General features: G+C 41.6%; 1 protein-coding gene across 1 annotated transcript in view; it reads right to left on the bottom strand.

Moving 5' to 3' along the window:
* LOC117517666 (seizure protein 6 homolog) overlaps positions 1-16,968 on the bottom strand; it is a 480,354-nt gene that overhangs the window by 56,943 nt on the left and 406,443 nt on the right. The window contains exon 9 of the mRNA XM_034178776.1: positions 13,861-13,999. Within this exon, the coding sequence (XP_034034667.1) occupies positions 13,861-13,999 (139 nt within the window). The remainder of the gene's footprint in view (positions 1-13,860; positions 14,000-16,968) is intronic.

Here is a 16,968-nt window from a genome sequence, read left to right as displayed (position 1 = left end):
CAAACATTTGCTATATAAAATGATTGACACTTTCCAAGCCACCAAAGTTCACTGTTTTGAAATGCTTTACAAGTAAATGATATATTTCCCTCAGAAAATGATTTCTAGTTAAAAACAACAACAACACACACTTAAAAAACACAAGTGTTTCAAAGAAAGCTAAATCATTGGTTTGAAACAATCACAACACTAAGGTTCTTATCTCACTGGGCTGTGACTGTCAGAGAGTAGTTGAAGACACGAATTAGTAAGCAAACATGCTCATGACTGACAAGTTCGCCGTTGGCATCTCAGTGAAGTGGTGCAAATGACACATCAGCGCATATCGTCCAAATGTCAGACAAATATCTTACGGTGAAGATGTCCACATACATATAGGTATGTGACAAATGTCACATTCTGCATCAGCTGATTTGGGCTTTCAACAATGGTGGTGTCATGAGCGTTTGTCCAGCAATGGGTTGCAGCAATGCTCTCTAAAAAAATTATTTTGTTGTAATCTGTTGTATTTCATTCACTTACAGTAGTGTTCAGAATAACTAATAACTAACTAATGTTTCCCATGTAACAATAAGAAATATACTCAAAACCTGGATTAATCTTTTTAGTCACATAGCACTACTATTATTCTGAACACTACTGTATACACTTTCTGATGATGTAGTACACATGTCTGCTGTGATTGGTGGAAAAATTTTGGTACAGCCCATTTCACATCTGCACAATTTGTAATGGAAAATCGCTGTGTGTTCTCTTGATGAAAACCAGCATGGTTTGATAAAAGGTGAGTAAAGTATTCCTTGTAAAGTAGATAGTATGTTTCTATAGAAAGTAGTGAATATGCAAAATTTGGTGAATATTGATCGACTCCTATGACTGCTATAGAGCCCCCAAAATAAGAGAGCTGCTCTCCCACATGGCGTCCATTTGTTGTTTGTTTACCTCTCAAATAAACGTCATTTATGAGCATTCTAGACTCCCAATTCAAATCCAACTGAGTGCAGAAGTTGAATTAAAATGTGTAGGTGGTATATTGTGGATTACCTTATTTATAATAAATTAGTAATAGCCAGATGGCTGGTGATTATGAAGGCTGTATTTTCACATCGGGCACTCTCAGTCAGTGTGTTGGTCACGTGACCAAATTGGAGTAACCTGATTGGCCAGTACCTTGTGTTTTGTAAACACTGCGATGTGATGTGTTCAGTTGACTGCTGCTTGGCATGGTTTCAATAATAATATTGTGCTTTTTCAAGTCTGACAGCAATATTTGTTTGTTTTTTAGATAAAGCTATATTTCTTAAGCTTTAAAATGGTGTATTATTTGTTGAAATTGATAAAGAAACAAGGATGTTATGCCTCCTCCAGTGACGCCACAAAAGGTCACAAAACCCAAGTCAGTTTCCTATTGTTTTATATACAATGTCAAACCGCCAACGAGCCTAATTAGGGATCAATTAATTAGCTCTAATTTCCTTAATTCTTGTCCTATGAAGCTGATTAAAGTACCACTGGAAAGGTCTTTGAAAGTTCTTTCCAATGGTGCATAAGAGTTAATCCATGGAATTTGAATTTTTTTTGTCACATACCTAATATATAATACATAAGTTCTGCTCAGATGCAAAGAGGCACTCTCATGAATGTCGAGTGTACCCTTTGCAGATGCAACAATCCTTTGATTTGTGCGCAAATACAATGCAGCACTCTTATGGACGTGTTCAGCTAGTATTATCCTGCTATTATGTGAATAGATTATCCTGCTTTATGAATAGATAATCCTGCTATATGTGGAAATTCCCTCGACTGTACCCAGTAAGAAACAGCCCTGTATATTATAAGAAAATAAAATAAAAAAATTGTGAATAATAAATAAATAAATAATATAATAATATACCAAAGACTTGAGTAGCTCCACTGAGAAGAAAACAAAAAAATACAAAAGGAAGACAACTGTGAACACGGCACTCACCCACTTGTAGAATGATTTCCCGAGGGATGAAATATGCAATGTCTAGCAGTCCACGCCATCCAAGATCACCTGGCTGACATTGTCACGCATGGCTCATGCACATGCACCAGCCAGAGGATGAAATATGTAATGTCTAGCAGTCCACACCATCACAGAGCTCCTGGCTGGCACCGTCATGCACATATCACGCGTGACATCCTCCTGTGGACAGATGTCCTCCTTGGATCTTGGGAATTACCAGTATTCATCCATTACTGTGCTGAAGCCCGCCTCTGTGCATGGGCTCCTGCTGTGATACTTAATAAAAATTAAAGATAATCCAGTTGGTGCCGACAGGTGTATCCAGCCTAGTGACCATGAGAGGTGGCTGCTGGACTCCCTTAGCCGCTTCCAGAAGCACTGATTCTCTCCAATCATCTCTGCTATTTTGGCTTGCTCCCAGGGCAGCTCATGCATGTCTCCCAGGGGGAATGTCAGATCCTCCTTTTTGTCTCCAATCACTCACAATATAGTTTCATCCACTATCAACACTGTCACAAAGTCCTCTCACAATTCTTGTATGTTATGAGTTGCAGAGGCTACATTCAGAGGACTTTAAAATGCCCATGATGGCTCTGGAAATGTGCGGGTCTGTGTGGCGAGGACACTTGTGACCTCACCACGTGCAGTGCTGTGCAACGGCCTGCAAGTCAAGTGAGGGAAGTGCACCACCTAGAAAATTTTGAGCAACATCGAATGATTTCCTTCACAATTACTATTTTCAGATTGTCACAGCCCAGAGAGACAGGACCCTTTAAAGTGAAACAATTACATCAGAAGATAATTTACTGATTCTGTACTGTTCAAAACCAAATTAAACAATTGTTACAGAAAATAATTCTCCATGTTGAAATACACAAAACACAAGAAGAAACAATTGTTTCAGAAAACAATTCACTGTTTCTTAACACCTAACAGAAAATAAAACTGCTTCCGAAAAAAAAAAAATCAGTACTTTGAAAGGCTCAAAAGACTGAATGAAACACATTTCAGAAAAGGCTCTTTCCCTGTTCAACTACGATGATTGTGACAATTAGCAGAGAGTGAAGATTTTTTGGTTCAGAAAATTATTCTCTTGTTTGAAACCCTCAAACAACTAAATGTAAGAACTGGTTCAAAAGAGGTTTTCAATTTTCAATAAATGTGTACTGAGCAGGTCTGAAGCAGAGTGTGAAACCTCTGGGATGAGGATCATGAGCTTCAAATCTGACACCATGGTCCTCTGTTGGAAAAGAGTGGATTGCCACCTCTGGGTCAGGGAAGAGTTTTTACCCCAAGTGGAAGAACTCATGTATCTAGTTTAGGTAAGATGCATGTCGGGTAAGATGAAGCGTGAGATCGGAAAATGGATTGGGGTTTCGTCTGAGGTCCTGCAGACCCTGTACTGGACATGGTGAAGAAATAACAGAGCCAGAAGGCGAGACTTGATTTACTAGTCAATTTTTGCTCCCATACTCACCAATGGTCATGAACATTGAGTCATGTCTGAAAGAACAAGGCCACAGACACAAGTGGTGGAAATTACATTTGTCCGTGGGGTATCTAGGCTTACAGTCGGGGACAGGGAAGAAGCTCAGATATCCCGGAGGGACGGATTAGAGCCGCTGCACCCCAAGGAGCTAGCAAAGGTGGAGGTCTTCCATGCATGCCCAACTGGCGGGGGGACCCAGGGAAGACCCAGGACACACTGGAGGGACTATATTTCCCACCTGGCTTGGGATAGCCTCAGGATTCCCCAAGGAGAATTAGAGGACTTGGCTGAGGATTGGTAAGTGTGGGATGACCTGGTTGATGTACTGTCACCGAGACCCGGACCCGGATAAATTGCAGAAAACAAATTCATTAATATAAAAAAAATCTAAAACTTCATTAAAAAATGCTTCAAAAAATGATTCTCTGCCTTAAAGCACTTGAAAGCCTTCATGAAGATGCTTCATATCCACACAGTGTAAAACAGTGATGGTGACACGCAGTCACGCATTCAAAATAAATGACTGGATTAACGATTGAACAATTGGATCACCCTTGATGACTGAGCGACACATGAAATAAAGTATGTTCTTGCTGATTGTTTCACGTTCCCTCAGTCAGATATATTTTGACCAACATGAATTGAGTCTATAAATAGAAAATTAACTTATAAACTTAATTTGAACGCCTGTCTGCAGACAAGGAGATGATAAATTCCTTTGACACATGAGGCATCATGTCAAATTTGTCTTCTTCTGTGTAACACTCATAGTCCTCACAAGAGGTCGCTCTAAACCCAAGGTGTCCAAACAAAGTCCTGGGCAGTAAATTGACACAAATACTGTTAAACAGAGTTCCTTGCTGCATTCAGCAGCCAGACATTTCTGGATATTCAGTGAATACTAAAATCCAAACGTGGACCTTGAACAGTGCGGATACAGGTGGGGATATCAGCCGCAACCTTGTGTTCTGCTCTTACTGAAGCCGTACTCCATGCTAATTAGAAAAGATCCAGCCCTCATGTTTGGCCTAAATTAATTAATCAGCTCTCATTATGCACACCGTTCCTCTATAATTGCCAGCACAGGCATGGCGATGAATGATAAACCAGAAAACATTCTCATTAATGCGGGAACGTGTGCCCACCCTTATAATGAGACAGCTCTCACCCATAGGAGCCTTTGCCATTCCAACACATAAACATGCTTAACACACAAATTACATTTATCCAAGGCTTCAGGAATGCTGGTCCCAACATGAACACACCAGGCAGGTGCGTAGGGGATTAGACAGGTAGTCGGTTTCTATTGCCAAGAAGGTCACGCTTTACCAACCCCGAGATAATCCCAAGGTGGACACAGCACTGTTAATTTACAGCCAGTGGCTTCATTTTTAGACAGGTGCAGTTCTCTAAGAATGAAAATCTGTTTCCTTCAAACCAAATAAGTTTACTTTGAGATGTAGGGAAGAGACTCTGGGATTTCTTACCCTCGGCGCATCGGTTGACTTTTGACATCTGACGTTAATCACAGAAATTTAATCTCCGAATAAAGAGCACTGTGGCAGTGCAGTCGCAACCCCCCTGTGTGGTGTTTATTGTGAGTTAGTGGTGCACTCTGATGCTGTGATTCCCTTTTGATCTGAAGCTCATATTTGAGCGATAGCTCCTATGAATGCAGTAACAATGACAGATTAGATTCAGGGTATTAAGTGTATTACAGTCATGCAGTGGCATTGAGTACAAAGCTAGTGCAGGCAGCATGCAACCTCTGTGGCACAGTGCAGATGGCTGAATTTTAAAAAAAATGATTGAAGTGTTCCCATCTATATTATAATAGCCAAGCATCCTCTGTGTGCATGTATGCATGCATGCATGCATGTGCATGGCTTCAATCACGGAGAAACTGGGGAGAGCTGACATTTGCCATTAGGTATGCTTATGTATTTTGGGGCAAGGATGAGCGCTGCAAAAACAGAAAGTTAATAGCACTAATAATTTTGGAGAAATTAGCGATGTTAGCTAACAACAGTGAACAATGGGCATTGTGCTGCAATGCATCATGGGAGTTCGGGTTTTGGAGTTTTAAATGTTATTATGGTTCATGTTAGTTTAACAGTGTTGTTAGTGTTACTGAATTATTGCGTTTTTGTAGTTCAATTGGTTTAGTCAGTTTAGTTAAGTGTCAAGTTGCCATTACCATGAGTGAGAAGTGTAGTGCATTTGATCTTTGTCTTCCATCATCATCTTTGTTTGTGGGTGTGTATAAATAAAAGCACCTGTTTAGGGCAGAATGCAGAAAATACAAAAAGCTCTGTATGCGTGCGTATGTGTAACTTTGAACACACACAAACTGGGGAGAGCTGACATTTGCCAGTTGGTATGCTTATGTATTTTGGGATCAAGGATATATGCCACTGAAATGGAATGTTGGTAGGATTTTTGGAGAAACTATGGATATTAGCTAACAAGACTGAACAATGGACGTTAATAATTTCACTTTTGACTCACACGGCATTCCAACAGGGGGCAGTAAAACATGTCCATATTATAAGCGTACGTGCATGATTTTATTTAGTGAGTTCAATGTAAGTACATAATATAATTGTAAATATGTTAAAAATAAGTGGATTACACAAGAAAGTTATTGTTGTCCATTCGGCTGCGCCCGTATTGTTCGAGGTCGCCACAGTGGATACAGCCAGACCCGCATCGGTATTTGGCACAGGTTTTACGCCGGATGCCCTTCCTGACGCAACTCCAGTTTTAGCTAGAGAAACACACACAGCCGCTGGTGTTCCAAAGAAATCTCCCATCCAAGTACTAACCAGATCCTGCACTGCTTAGCTTCTAAGATCTGATGGGATCAGGCTTACACAGAGCAGACTGGCTGCGGATTACACAAGAAAGTGGAAACACTTATTTCCATTGTGGTCCATTTAAAACTCAAAACAAAATACAAGTACTACTAATAAAATAAAAGGATAATAATAATATAATAATATATAATAATAATAATAATAATAATAGTGTATATGAAAAAAAGAACCTAAACAATTTAAGCCATCACTTTAAAACAGTGAATTAACATGAAAAAATAATGTAATTAACAGGAAATAAAATGGTTGAGTTCTTCCTCTAAAAACAGTTGAGGTCTAAGGTCTAAGGTTCTGAAAACATTCTGTACTCACACACCATTCCAGCTCATAATAGAAACTTTGTATAATTTATTACCACCCTTGAAAAATGTCAGCTGCCTATTAGGGTTGGGTATCGAGAACAGGTTCTTTTCGGGTATCATTAAGAAATTATTTGATCCACCGACATCAATAGGCTTTTTGCTTAATGATTCCCTTATCGGCCCTTCAGAATGGCCGTTGTTTTTGAGGGTGTTTGTTGGGAAAAATGATAATTTCTCTGCGGTGATTACAGACGCTGCAGCAGATCTGTAATCAACTGTTTCTGCAGTACGGCTTTGCTTTGAACATTGAACAATGAGGCAGTGCTTCGATCCGCTGCTTCGTTGGATCTTTGCTTCGCTCCTCTTCAGAAGTGGCAACTCCACTTCTTATCCCCTCTGAAAGTCATTACAATACGTCAATTGTGAGTCACTTTTGTGTAAATTAAAGTGACTAACTGGGTCTCCTGTCTGGTTGTGAGAAAGAAACGAGAATCGTCCTCCATTCCATTTCTCCAAACGCTGTGCCGCTGAGTCAAGTTAGAAAGATAGAGTCTGCTCGGAATTAATAACTTCAAAATGAATCGCCGGTTATGAACTGCAATCGATCAAAATGTTTTTTTTTTTCCTCCCAAAATGAGATGTCCTGGCTGACGTGCAGCAGTCCAAGACTGTATGGCTGCAGACCTGCAGACTCCATCAGCCAGCTGAGTTCAGCTCAGAAGTATGGAGTGACAATTATGCCATTAATGTCTGAATGTCTGAAAGGAAATGCTTTTGACAAAAACTACATATTTTTTTTCTATCTGTTTCTAGAGAGCAAGGATCCAGTGACCAATTTCATATTTATTTACTTTAAGACTCAATAAAATGTTGTTAACATAGAAATTCTGTTAAGCCTACTTTTAGTACAACAGAAAATTCACAGGAGGTATTGATAAGGGAATCGATAAGAAATCGGATTGATAAGCGGAATCGATAATGTATCAATATCAATAAAATCTTATCAATACCCATCCCTACTACCTATTTTATAAACACTACCTAATCTAGAGCCCTTGGATCCCCACGGGCAAAGAGCTAGTTTTAAACTTAAAGCTACAATGTGTAGGATTTGGTATCATCTAGTTGAGGTTGCAGACTGATTTGTGAATTCACCAGTCAATTTTTTGTTTCCCTTTACATTTTTGCTTCTTTGACCATGGAGATTCAGGGTCACTTGCCTTCCTTTATGATAAACAATATGCATTGTTGAGACAGTTATTTTTGAAATGCAATAGGTTAGACATTATGTAATAAGAAATGTAACTTTTAATTAGTTCATCAGAGCAAAGTAGCATTACTTTTGATCAGTTTTTGATTACTTTTGCAACAAATGTTTTAAACTGGATAATAAAGCTGAAAAATCTTAAAAATATAAATTTAAACTTGGTAGTGTCAGGTTCACAACAGTGACTACTTTCAAACATTTAAGCCCCCATCACACATAGCAAGAATGTGAAGGAACCAGGCCAACATGGCAAAAATGCCCATAATCCGGACTCAGATGGGCGGGAAAGAGGCATGTAGACTGTGGGCAGATCCCGTTCACACCTGCACGATCGAATCCAACTCATATTTACAGTTAGATGACACAGACTGCTGTCAGACGGCCATAAAAGGCGCTGAAGAAGGCCCAATGTCCAAATGTCTGAATGACAAACACAGGACCGGAGTGGGAACCAGTGCTCTGTGCTTCCTTTGCACAGTCCCTGCCGGTACTGGACATCGGAGTACAACCAATGTATGGACTGGACTCATGGCATATGTGTCCAAGCCGGCATTGGTGCGATCACTTACCCACTTATGCTATCACAGCTATGCTCTCCTCCCCTTCCCAGTGCTCACTGACCTCATGTGCATGTGTGTGCATAGAACAGGTGCTGAAATGATGAAATGATCACTCAGTGTGTGTGTGTGTGTGTTTGTGTGTCTGTGTGTGTGCATTCGTGTTCATAACTGCTGGATGAGCCGTTGCGTGTTGTCAGCCACTGGACACTGTTTGCAGCTAAACGTTGCTGCATGCTAAACTTTGCTGCTTGTGCACACATGTGCACGTATTGTCAGCCACTGGACACCTTTGCTGAAAGTTTCTGGCAGTGGGCCAAGCTTTCCCACCATTCATCAGACGCAGCCTTTCCAGCAAATTTAATTTCTTTTTTTTTTGCTCACTGCAGCACAACGCAACTCTTTCCACAGCAGTGTCCGATTGGATTATCACATGGGATTTATTTATGCTGTGGTTGTTTGCAGCACACAGCAGCCAGGTAAGTGGCTTTTCACCACAGGCTGTGGTTCCTGGCTCCTGTCCACCCTGCGCTGTGAAACACTCCTGGTTCCGTGCTGGAGGCGAGATTTATGTTTAATAATGTTGTCATGGGCTGGCGAAACAGTTCCACATCATACCTCCTACAAAGTTAAATGCTGATCAAGTAATAATATGTATATTACAGTGGTGAGAGCCGTTCAGCTATGAGCGTGTGCTGTGCGACGCACTGACCAGCAGTGGCACGCGATGCTTTCGGTTTGATTGCACGCTAATTCACCTTCACTGCACATGATGAATGCCTGCTCATACATGTTATTACATAACAACATTTCCTTTGCCCTCCCTGGCCAGGGTCCAGTGGAGGTTGACATACATGGCACAACATGCTGGCAGGCTTTGCTGTGACTGGTCGATCTCAGAGCTCAATCAACCGCGATTAGAACCAATTTCAATGCTGTTATGACGCCATTTAGAATATGTAGATTGTGAATAGATGGCACACAAACTGCACATAGGACTGCTGTCAGACTGCTCAGGGACTGCCGTCCGTCCATATACAGACCGCACCCAAATACTTCCAGATTGGGGCCGGATGTGTCATTCTGACACCAGTTGGCCACAATCGGCATATGTGTGACACGGGTTCTTACTAAACGTTCTTCAGTATGACTTGAATTAAGATTGCATGGTCCTGTGCAAAGAACATATGTTCCTCCCCCTGCATCTCGAAGTGTCCCTCACTTTTATTTTTAACAATCCCACTGTTACAAAACTGACTGATTTGTGTGGAAGAAAAGTTGCTAGATTTGTTGAGTCACCAGATACATTTTTTAGTCATAAGGAAGACCAAAAAGTTGCGAAATTGGCAACAATGAGACAGAGGTTGTTTGACGGCGGAGACACGCGAAGCCTCCGCTCCTCTTTCCCATGACAAAAACTCCTGTAACAGTGGAATGTGCCGTTCATTTCCAAACTGGATGCTGTGTTTTATCTGGGACGTCGTCTGACTAGCACAGGAATTGTGAAAAGATGTGGACCATCAGCACTTTTTCGGCACATTGAGACAGACGTGTGGAGGAATTCCGTGCAGAGGAATTCCACGCGTCGCGGCGGTGCCGGCATGGCTCAAAGCAATGCCGTGATGAAGCCTCACGGGACATGTTCTGGCATGTCCAGGCACATCCACAATTTCTCGGATAATCACTTGATGTAAAATACCACCGGACAGCGGTCTGAACGCCATCTCCAAGCCGTCCTGTGAGACCAAAACGGAGGTGGTTTTGTCTCGCTCCAGTAGCGAATCCATCGTGACGTGCGAAGCCTCCGCTCGGCTTTCCATGACCAAAATCTCTTGTTAAAAGTGAGCCGGAAAAATGGTTGATGTCCAGCCTTTGTGATAACCAGAAAAATGGCACACGATGGTCACGATCCAGACAGCCATCCGTTTAGAAATGAAATGGTCGTTCAGCCTGTCGATGGCGGCTTCGGAGCGCGGCGCACCCCACAGCCACTGGGGGCCATCCTTAAAGTGACAGTAACACTCCTTATTCTCTACCAAGCCCGTAACATTTTCACCGAAAGCCAGATAAATATTTCTAATGGTTTCCAGCTGCCAGTCTCTAACAGTTTCTGAAAAAATTCTGATGGAAAAAAAAGCCCAAATCATTCATCCCTCCATTTCCTGGCAATGAAAATCTGATGAGGGGGCTGGACCACTCCTCACTCAAAGCCTGCTCACAGGCGAATGAAAAAAAATAAGGTCAGATACTTTCTAATAGACCTCGGTATATGTATATATATATATGTATATATGTAATATATATATATATATATGTATATATCTGATATGTATGTATCTGACGGAAGTTAGGGCGTAAACAGTCGCGACCACGCCGGTCCTCTGGTTGACAGCTGCAACACAATAGCTCTTGGAATCAATCAATACAGGCAGAGAAAGTTACCTCTCATGAAGTTGATATCTCGGCGACGTGGTGGAGGTGTCATCCTGCTTTTATCCAGGGTAAGATGCAGATGATCGGTGACAGCTGTCATAGTTGATGAGCGACAGCTGTCACCTCGGCTGTTCCTGTAAGGCTTGCAGCGCCCTCTCATGCCTGAAGCCCGCACTTCAGGCAGGGCGCCCTCTGGTGGTGGGCCAGCAGTACCTCCTCTTCTGGCGGCCCACACAACAGGATTTCCCTTCTATATAAATGTTTATTTATACAGTCCTTTTTAAAATGATACACTACATACAGTATTTAGTGTATGAAGGCTCCCAGGTTTAGGGCAAAATATTATTATTATTATTATTATTATTATTATTATAATTATGTGCAAAACATTCTTTGAAATGGCTATAAACATGGCCAAGAGGGACTCTCTTTTAAAACTCTATGTTTCTTCAGCCCCCGACGAGGAACTATTTTTTGTTTTCCAAAATCAGGATGCTTATGTGGATAAGTTTTTCATCAGGCTGTGATGATGAATCTGACTGAAACAAACAGGTAAGATAAGGCTATCATATAGATATCATATACCTATAAATGATACACCCAATATGATTGGATAAAACACTAAAGAATAAATAGCAATACACCCTTGTGATATTTTTGCAGACCGGTAATATTTTTCATACCACCCGAGTAAGTGAAATGTCGCCTTGGTAATCAGCCAATCCATACATATGTTGTGACATCACGGCACATGCGATCCTAGATACTGTCAATGTGTAATTTAATACAGTGGTCCCTCGCTATATCGTGGTTTAACCTTTCGCGGCCTCAGCAGTTTCGCAGATTTTTTTAGTGCAGTTTTGCATGCTTCTTCTTTTTTCTTTTTTTTTTAACAGCGCATTGTGTCCGCGTCCTTATCAGGCGGGCCGGTCGCAGCACTGGTCGGCATCACCGCGTTTACTCTCACTGCCTCCGATGCGCTTACTGAGTCTGTGGGCTCGATAAGCGCAAGCAGCGGGCCACTCACACCGCCCCCGTCTGCTGTGCCGAGCTGCATCCAACTACAGCAACAGGTCCAGGTACTACGCTCGCTGTTTTGAGCGCAGCGCCCGCTGCATGGTCTCGGTAACCGCAGCCGCAGAGCTCCGTGGCCATGACTTGGATCTTTGTGGGTCCCACATCCGTACCCTGGAGGCAGTGAGACAAAGGGAGAGCACGTGCATTGTGTTCTGCGTGCATTTATCATTTATAGGTATATGATAAAATCATTATCAAAGTTGTTCAGAAAACCATACACCCTTTTGACCTTCGGCCTCAGAGTGTACTAAAGCCTATCATTGGTGACAACTTGATAACTGATAATATATCTGAATTTATATCATGTTTTCTGGGGCTCACGTTGGCTGTGGCTCTCCCATGTTTAAACACTGACTGAAGTCAAATAACATTGGGACTTAAGTGTCTTTCAACAAGTATTTTTAGTTCAAACCCAAAAGTGAGGAATTGGGGGTCGCCGTCACGTAGTGGCTGCATCTATAACTGAGTGAGTCAGACTCTATTTTAGAAAAGCGTATAAACAACCAGCCAAATTGTCCAGACACAGGCGCTGTTTATGACAATCTTGCTGATCACACCTGAACTTGTGAAACTTTTTTCAGTCTTGTCTTATCGACATTCTCCCTCTCTTACACATAGAATTCAATATGGATATATTACGGTGGTGAGCTTGGTCCCCCCACACACACAAATGTGTATACAATTTTTTTACCAATCAGATACTGTACATTCTTTATAATTTTTATTTTATCGATTTATTAATTATCAAAAACAAAAAATAAAACTCATAAAAAGGGCGGAAAATGCATGTTTTATTATGTTTTATTAAAAAATAATAATAATTGTATTTGGGCTAGCCCTTCTTTAACTTTAACGGTTATATGTAAGTAGTTACTCCCCAATACTGCCAGTATGTATCATAAGAGGATCTCAACCTGTTAGCCTGCTTTAGTAACCAGTTCACAGTGGAGGGGAGCTACCACAACTCCATCTTCTTTTTTTAAGTCTTCTAGGTACAACTGCAAAGTGGTGAAAGGTGGAGTAAGTTGGCTTCTTTGGGCTACTGTACATTCCACTCTTACTGCAAAAATAATTGAATGATGAATAGAGAAAGCAGAACATAAACACTGAAGGATCTCAGGAGTGTGAATGCATTGCATGCTTTGACCATCAAGCCAAACAGCTACGGGAACAATCGTCAGTTTGAGATTTGTTAGCGGCTCTGTTTTTATATACCCCCAGGCGGTATTCCCGCTGGTTTAATTTTAACCTTTGGTTTGCCCTCTTGTGTGTCAGAGCTTCAGGCAATAAAACAAATCACTATGCTGTATTTCGTGCCTCGGTGTAAGATGCGTGCTGCGTACTGTGAGAATCACTGAACGAGTCAAACTGAAACTGCATAGATAAGCAACAAACGCACAGATGCTGCATAGCGATCAGTCACAGACCTTTTAGAGCAGCAACTGATCTGACGGCAGAAGAGCACGTGTGGCACATTTACAAAAACAAGATGAACACTGCGCCTGAGTGTGCACAGTGTGCATGTGTGTGAAAAGCTTGGATAAGTGGCTCAGAGTAGTTCGCTGCAGAGCATATCATTTCAAAGCCACGCTGAGACCCACAGGGGGAAGTTGGGAGCACAGAGGCGTCGCAGCTAATCTGGTCAGAGAGTGAGCTGGAAGCGATGAAGAATTCTTATACTGTGGGTGTTTTTTTTGGAGGGGGGGGGGGGGTCTAATTAATGACCTCAACCCCAGAAACACTTCCCAGTGTGAATGTTGTAGTCTACATGACTGCACAACTAGAAAGCATGAAATGACGAAGTACTGAAACATCTGCCTGACCTCCCCATGCGGTTCCTAGTGGCGACACGTGGGTGTGGTCTCTTACACTTGGATATCAAGCAGGATCCGCTTGTCCTCTTCCACATGGATGCCCCAGATGCAGTCCTGCCCTTTGTCATATGCCTCAGGCCAATTAGGAGACAACACCACGCCAGCAGAGTCTGTGATCTCCCCACTGCACACGGCTACAGCACAAACACAAACCACAGTGACACACGGAAGCATCTGACACACAGCCAGTTCTATAAATATGACATATTAACATGCACAGTTAACTCCAGAAGTATTCGATTTTGTTATTGTCATTGTCTACCGCAGCACAGTGGAGCTAAAGCATGTAGTGAATTTAAGTGCAAAAGTTAAATTGAAATTAGGTATAAAACAAAACAAAAAAAACAACAAAAAAAAAAAAACACCACCAACAACAAAAAACACTTCTAAACTTAATGGGCTTGATTTACTGATTAATTATATAGGACCTGAAAAAAGTGATTTTGGTTTACTTAACAGTGCACAATGAGGTCTGTGTCTTTCCACTGTACAAAATACAGTGGATCCAAAAAGTATTCACAGTGCTTCACTGTTTCCACATTTTGTTTTATTACAGCCTTCTTCCGAAATGGAACAAATTAATTTTTCCCCTTAAATTCTACATACAATATCCCATAATGACAATGTGAAAAAGGTTTTTTGAGATATTTGCAAATTATTAAAATAAAAAAACTGAGAAATCACATGTGCATAATTATTCACAGCCTTTGGCATGGAGCTCAGAACTGAGCTGAGGTGCATCTTGTTCCACTGTTAATCCTTGAGATGTTTCTACAGCTTAATTGGAGTCCACCTGGGGTAAATTCAGCTGATTGGACATGCTTTGGAAAGGCATATGCCTGTCTACATATATATTGATTGTGCATATCAGAGTACAAACCAAGCATGAAGTCAATGGAAGGAATTGTCTGTAGACCTCAAAGACATGATTGTCTTGAGGAAGTATTCTGGGGAAGAAACATTTCTGCTGCTTTGAAGGTCCTAATGAACACAGTAGCCTCCATCATCTGTAAATGGAAGATGTTCGGATCCACCAGGACTCTTCTTAGAGCTGGTGCCCATCTAAACTGAGCAATCAGGGGAGAAGGACCTTAGTCAGAGCACCAACATTACTCTGTTGGGAGAGGAGAACCTTCCAGAAGGACAACCATCTCTGCAGCAATCCACCAATCAGACCTGTATGGTAGAGTGGCCACATGGAAGCCACTTTTTAGTAAATGGCACATGGCAGCCTGCCTGGAGTTTGTCAAAAGGCACCTGAAGAACTCTCAGACCATGGTGTGAATGCCAGGCATCATGTTTGAAGGAAACCAGGCATGTTGTGGGGATGTTTTCAACGGCCGGATTGAGGGAAAGGCGTGGCATCAGGACAACTCTGTGAATGTCCTTGAGAGGACCAGCCTGAGCTCAGACCTGAATCTGATTGAACATCTCTGGTAAGATCTGAAAATGCTGTGCACTTGCTCCCCATCCAACCTCATGGAGCTTGAGAGATGTTGCAAAGAGGAATGGGCAAAACTGCCCAATGCTGGGTGCACCAAGCTTGTGGCATCATATTCAGGAAGACTTGAGGCTGTAATTGCTGCCAAAGGTGCATCAACATAGTATTAAGCAAAGGGTGTGAATACCTATGTGCATGTGATTTCTTAGTTTTTTATTTTTAATAAATGTGCAATTTTTTTTTTTCATTTTGTCATTATGTGGTGTTCCGAGTAGAATTTTGAGGGGAAAAATGAATTTACTCCATTTTGGAATAAGGCAACATAATAAAATGTGAAAAATTGAAGCACTGTGAGTACTTTCCAGATGTACTGTGTACGTAGTGTATATTGTCCATTTAACATGACTGACCTTATGAATATGCAATTTGGAGTGTGTGAAATATTGTGGGTGCAAATAAGTGATGTTTGCACACATAACATGATTTATCAAGGCTAAAAGCATCTTAGGGGCTGACAATGTATCTGTAATTTAGCATGTTTGACACCTTGGAGCTAGCTGACCCAGTTTTGCACAATCAGTGCTGACATGCATAATTCCCTGTGAGCTGTTTTTGTATGCATTTCTTTATTTTCACTCAATCGTCTTTAACACAGAAGAGAACAAAATTAAAAACAAATTTATAATGGCCAATTTAACAAAACAAATCCACTGCCTAAATAAAATTGTGACATTTATCATACCTTTATATGTGTTAGGAGGGAATCCCTTTGCTAAATATTGAACTCATTTTCATGTAATGGATGATGGTAGAGGCTATGCTCTGTGATGTTCTGTTTTCGTGAGGTGTTCATTGCACCACCAAGGAGGGGGAAGCAGAGTTCCCAAATGATGTGATGAGATTCAACTGGACCTGCATGTAGTATAAGAGAGACTGTGGAACAGCAGAATGGGGATCACTCGTGAACGATGCTTTGAAACTCCAGATGCAACCTGCGCAGTTATTTCCAGAAAACCATATTGAATTTAGTGAACTTTGGTAACCAGTTTGTGGCTTGAGGTGAGGGTCCAGCTACTTTAACAAATCTGAACAACATGCCACTGATGGAGCAGGCTGCTTCTGTGGTGCTATACAGCTTGGACTGCCAGCAGTTTGGACAAGAGCAAGTCAGATCAGTGACCTACCTCAGCCGGGAGGTCACAGGTCAGCTCGTGCCACCTTCATCTGAATTTAAAGCCAGTTCATTTTTCCCCATGTTTGGCCACTTCAACACACTAAAGTCTAGGATTAGCATGGCGCAGTCTACATTAACACCCCCCTCCCCCCAGACCCAGCTAGCCCATTAGTCTAGCCCAGTGGTGTTCAAAGACATTCCACAAAGGACCAAGATGGTGCAAGTTTTCTTTTCAGTCACTGACTCCAGCAGGTGATTTCACTGATGAAAATCACTTTGAGCAGATGGGATGAGTTCATCAGTGAAATCACCTGCTGGAGTCAGGGGGTGCAAAGAAAACCTGCACCCTCTTGGCCATTTCTGGAATGTCTTTGGACACCACTGGTCTACCTGGGCAAGTGGTTGGCTTGTCAATAACATTTTTGGGGGCTTGTCCGGGACCTATTTGAGGACATATGAGTGTGTATCTTCACAAAAGTTGTTTTGCA

This window comes from Thalassophryne amazonica, chromosome 9 (assembly GCF_902500255.1).
Source record: "Thalassophryne amazonica chromosome 9, fThaAma1.1, whole genome shotgun sequence".
NCBI lineage: Eukaryota > Metazoa > Chordata > Actinopteri > Batrachoidiformes > Batrachoididae > Thalassophryne > Thalassophryne amazonica.
Note: the sequence above shows the minus strand (reverse complement) of the source record. Positions and strands in the feature narration are given on the sequence as shown.